The sequence below is a fragment of the Elephantulus edwardii genome, unplaced genomic scaffold, assembly GCF_000299155.1.
Source record: "Elephantulus edwardii isolate Elephantulus edwardi_28Jun2011 unplaced genomic scaffold, EleEdw1.0 scaffold00011, whole genome shotgun sequence".
NCBI classification, from domain to species: domain Eukaryota; kingdom Metazoa; phylum Chordata; class Mammalia; order Macroscelidea; family Macroscelididae; genus Elephantulus; species Elephantulus edwardii.
In genome coordinates this window covers 1,678,884-1,684,256 of record NW_006399761.1, presented here as the reverse complement: position 1 = coordinate 1,684,256, position 5,373 = coordinate 1,678,884, and the positions used below count along the sequence as shown (strand labels likewise).

Here is a 5,373-nt window from a genome sequence, read left to right as displayed (position 1 = left end):
CTTGTTTGTAGGGAATGGGGCTGGCTGGAGGCGGCAGAAGGATGTCCCAATCGGTGCCCAGGGCCTGCCGCTCCCCATCGCAGCACAGCCTGCAGATGCCCCCCCACCCGCGGTTTCCCACCTGGCCTACCTTGAGCCAGTGTCCCCCCAGATGACCTTCAAAGAGTCTCTCTTCCTCGGCTTCTCAGACATGAGTGAGGCTGGCCAGGAAGAGGCTCTTCCCACGCCCTCTCCACACCCCAGGACCGAGGACCGATGGTGCTGTGGAACTTTGGGGGGCACGTGGAACTCTGTGTGTCTGGAACTGCTCTCCACAGTTCGGCCGCAAACCTGTAACTCGTTGGCTTTTCCCCACCTCGACCCTCCCGTCCAGTGGCTCCCTGTGGTCCACCGGCACCCACACCCACATCGAAAGCCCTGTCCAGCCGCTTCCTCGCCACCGGCCATCCTGGCGGAGGGCGCACAGCCCAGGCACCTTCCTCCCTGACGCCCAGGCTCCGCGGAGGAGCTTCTCTTCCCCAACGGCAAACCCAAACTCAGCAAACAGACCAAAAATATCAACGATTCATCTTTTGTGTCTGATCATAAAATTAGTGAATAAGGCAGGAAAATCCCACAAGGGAGTGGGGAAACCATAGCCCCACCACGCGCAGAATTCAGTCTATCGGGGCACACACGTTCCACGTCTACGTTTTGGCTCATTTCAGCACAGCATGATGAACCAGTTCCCAATCATTCACGTAATAAACTGGCGGGGTGGGTAGGGGGTGTGCTGCCAACCCAAAGGAGCACTGCGCGCCGGGTTCGAACCCACCATCTCCTCTGAAGGAGAAAGAAGGGGCATCTTTTCCTGTGAGATTTACAGCCTCTGAAAACCCGCTGGAGGCTCAGAAACGGATCACCCCAATTCTAGGGCGATGAGAGTCTTGAGGCTCATGGGTTATGATGCAATAATGGCCTCACTGTCATAATGGATGTGCTGGGGTGGCCCCAGAGCTTCCCAGGATACTGTGACTCACCTCTAGGTATTTTCTTATGATGGACTCCTGGAAGTGGAATTACCAAGTGACAGGGCAGGAACCTTTTCCAGCTGATGATGTAATAATAATTAATAATAATAGTAGTAATAGTAAACACCACAGCTGGGCAAGTGAATTCCGACTCATGATTGTCCACCAGAATAGAATGGTCCACAGGGTCTCCAAAGCTGTTAGTGGCTGTTGAAGGAAGTCGTGAAATCCATCCAGCAGCCATACCCTCCTATAGGAAAGAGCAGAGCCAGGACGAGGACTCTAGGACCACGGCTGTGATGTGGTTGTTTAAACCCTGTGCGCACTGCATGAGAGCAGATTCCAGCTCACCTCTACCGGGTATTCGTTGTCGATACTTAGTTGGCCTTTTAGCTTTCACAACATAAAGGCAGAACAAGAATGTCTGTTCAAAGCACCGGGGGCTGCACAGCGATTTCAGAGGCTCTTTAGCGAGCTGCAGCTTGGGGTTAGAGCCTCAGAGACTCATGGTTGCTAACCTTGGGCACCTCTGACTTGCTGAGAAAGAAGGTGGGAGGTGAGAGTGGAGGTGAAAGGAGGAGCGTGGAGGAGATGTTGGGTTACGGGGGTCGTGGGGTGTGTAGCCAGTGTTTTCCTCCTGGGGCCTGCTCTCTGCAAAACAGGAGAATGATGTTTAGGCCAATAGAGTGATGCTCCCGGAAGTTCTCCAGGCAGCGGCTCGTGATGCCATGGAGTCCCACGTCCCGAAACTGAATTAGGTTGACGAGCTTTTTCCTTCTTGTTTTTGATCTTATATGGACTGAGACTGTGCTCTAATAGTTTGATGAGGTCCCGCTGAAACTGGAAGGTGTACTACAATTTTAACTTGACTTTTAACACTCTTGGTTTTGCCTCCAAACAATTTAGCTACTGTCCAACTCTCAACAGAGTTGAGCTGATTTTTCACTCATTACAACCCCCCTGTCATGGAATAGAATTGCCCCATAAAAGGCTTGAGGCCATTGTTTTTATCATAACAGCCTGCCAGGTCTGCCCTCAATGCACTGGAAGTGTTTGGAAGTACCAGCTAATGAAAAATCCAGCAACCTTTAGTTAGACATATACCCATCACACCACCAGGACTCCCTGTGAAGAAGACAGACAGCTGTAAACTCCCTGAGATCTCATTTCCTCCCTCAAAGGATATGACTAGGTGCTGGCTCTGAGCTGCTGATCTCTGTGGTCCCCAAGCCAGGGAGAAGGAAGACTGAAGTGAGGCGGTCTATTCAGAAGTGGAGACGAGGCCCAGGCAAGGTATCAGTTCTGAACAGTCCAGGCCCAAGTCACAAAGCTGCCTTCCTCCCTGTGCTCTCCGCCGCCTCACAGGGACTTGGACTCATTTGAATTTCATTTTTGTTCCTTTGAACTGAAGCTCCATTAGCTCCCTGGAGATGAAATCCTCAGGTCCAGCTATTTGGAACCAGTGGGATGTTCTGAAAGGAGCTACATGGACTAGAGGACTGTGAGGCCGCAGGGGATGCTGGGACTCTCTGGAACTGCTCTTTCAGGGGCAGATGGATACCTTGGGGAGATGGCCAAGTGAGTGCAACCGAAGGATCTGGACTGGTGTTAAGATTGAGCAGGGTGTAAGCTCAGATGCACCTATGGTCTGGGGCTGACTGGTAGCACAAAGATACGGGTGGCTGTGAGCAGATGGAGTCCTCTGCTGCTGGGCCTGAGTCCTGGCTATGGTAGTAAGGAAGTGAGACGGTGCAGCCCTCAGCCAGTTACCAAAAAGTTAGCAGCTCAGACCACTCCTGCCCCCAGCAGCTCCATGGGAGGTGAGATATGGAAATCTTCTGTAAAGATCACAGTCTGGGAAACCTTGGAGAGCCCATGATGGCAAAGAACAATAAGTAGGACAGACCCCTTACTCTGCACCCTGGGGTGCATATATATAGTCAGAGAGCTAATGCTGGTTGATAGGGTGGCACGTCCATCTGTGGGGAAAAGGATGCCTGGAGGCAAGTCTTTCCAAGCAGGAGACAGAATGCCTTCTGGATCTGAAGTCAGCTGTCTGGGTACCATGGAGTGGACATGGTGGGAATGTTCTAGGCAGGAAAAGCAAGTTCTTTACCCCTTAGGCCAGATGCCCAAATCATGTGAACATTTCCCCATCAACTCTTTCCTGTGCTCTCAAGAAATATCCTTCACTGAACCCCCACTCGTACAGCAAGAGCCCAGTGCCCAGAAGTGGCAGGTTGAGGACAGTGGAGTGTTGCCTGATTACTCTTGCTTGCTGGGCAGAGGTTCAATAGTGGGCAAAACAAGCTGAGCAGATTGGAGGTTTCTGTTTTCACCCAGAGTCTAGAGAAGGAGACCCTGTCCACGGCCTCAGCTCCAGAGCCGGCAGGACTTGAGGAATATGCCAAGAGGGAGTGAATGCATCAGAACTGAAAGCTCCAAAGCTCTTCCCAGAGAAACTGACTCCATTTGAAAGGGTGTGTTTCAAACAGAAAAAGTTCAATGCAAGGTTGCTGTGAACACAATGGAGGTGTTGGTGATAAGCAATTAAAACAACAAGCTAAAGGGGAGCTCTGGTGGCTTAGTAGCAAGGAGCTGTAACTACAATCCCAGAGGCACACGGTTCGAATCCACCAGATGCTCTGCTGGGGAAGGAGGGACAATCTCCTCCTGTACCAGTCAGATCTGATTTGACAGTACACTCACACAAAAATAATAAAATTTTAAAAAAAAACCCAAACAAAACAACAAGCTAAACTTATGTAGAGCATCTAGGTTGATAGACTAAGAGGGAGAAGGCTAAGAGAAGCCTCCCACAGGGGAATTTAAAAAATTACCTGTACAGAAGGGTCCAAGTTTAATTGGATTCACTATGATACAATTTCTGCCACTGGGCATCACTGAAAACAATGGCACAATAAATCAGCAACTAGTGGAACCTAAAAGCTGATGGGTTTTGACTTGTCCAAATGATTGAGGAGTCAGTATGTCAGTTTGAGGACTAAGGTGCATCTGATTCAGTCTTTCTGATCACTGGCTATGCAGATGAGAGCTGGACTAAAGTTTTTGAAGCACTAAAGTTTTTCATACTGACGGTGTCCAGTTTGTTATCTGTTTTCAGTGTTATAGTTGAGAAATAATTCATAGCCTGGCTGACACCTCCAGTACAACATAAAATATAGAAGAGGCAAGTGCACGTCCCTGTTGTTCTGCTCTTAGGAGGAAGGCATTCAGTCTTACACTGTTATGTTACCTGTGATGTTGTAGAGATGCCCTTTATCAAGATGAGGAACTTTGTTCTATTCTTAATTTGTTGAGTATTTTCTTATGAAGAGATATTGGATTTTGTCTGGAGTTCTTTATGTGTTTATGGAGATGGTCATGGATTTTTGTCCTTTATTCTATTGATAAAGTATCTTACATTTGATTTTCTTGCATTCCTAGGATAAATTCCACCTTGAGTCCTGACACATTAAAGCTCATTGCAGCATCACTGCGTCAATCCGCTTGGCTGAGGGTCTTCCTTTCCTGACCCTCACCCTTTTCTAAGCACCATATTCCTTTCCAAAAGAACAGGCCTTCCTGGCAACATGCCCAAAGCGTATGAGGTGAAGCCTCACCAACCTTGCCTCCAAAGAGCACTCCGTCTGCACCCTCTCCAGGACATATTTGTTTGTTCTTTTGGCCCTCCCTGGGGTGTTCAGCACTCTTCTCCAGCACCACAACTCGAAGCATCAATTCTTCTGTCATCCTTATTATACATACACATCAAAAGTAATGAATAATGAAAGCATTTGTTGCACAGTAGCTTTCACACAAATGTTATAAGAGCATTGTTTATATAACCAAAAAGAGAGAGCTCTGGTGGCCTAGTGGCAAGAAGCAGTGCTGCAATCACAAAGGCAAGCAGTTCAAATCCACCAGATGCTGCAGGAGGGGTAATCTACTCCTGTGCCAGTCGGATCTAATTCGATGGTACAACAAAGAAAATAAACAAACAAAAAACCATAATAGCCAAAAGATAGAAATAACCCAAATGCCCACAAACTGATGGATGGACAAACAAAAGGTAGTGTATTCCTACAATTCAGTACTATCTGATTATTTAAAAAAAACAACAAAACTATTTAATAATCCTGTGACAGGGATGCGCCTCAGAAACATTGTGCTAAGGGAAAGAAGCGAGACACAAAACACCCACGTATAGTATTACATTGTAGTATTTTGAAATGTGCGAGGAGCTAGAGTCAGAAAATCAAAAGGACCGAACTCGCTCAGCATTTCTTAAGCTCAAGGAACTGAAGAACAGATTCAAACCTAGAGTTGCTGTAATCAAGGATTCTTTGGGCAGAATATTAAA

General features: G+C 47.9%; 1 protein-coding gene across 1 annotated transcript in view; it reads right to left on the bottom strand.

Moving 5' to 3' along the window:
* ANKRD53 (ankyrin repeat domain 53) overlaps positions 1 to 447 on the bottom strand; it is an 8,745-nt gene extending 8,298 nt beyond the window's left edge. Inside the window, exon 1 of the mRNA XM_006881005.1 lies at positions 131 to 447. Coding sequence (XP_006881067.1) covers positions 131 to 447 — 317 coding nt within the window. The remainder of the gene's footprint in view (positions 1 to 130) is intronic.
* Positions 448 to 5,373: the final 4,926 nt, after the last annotated feature.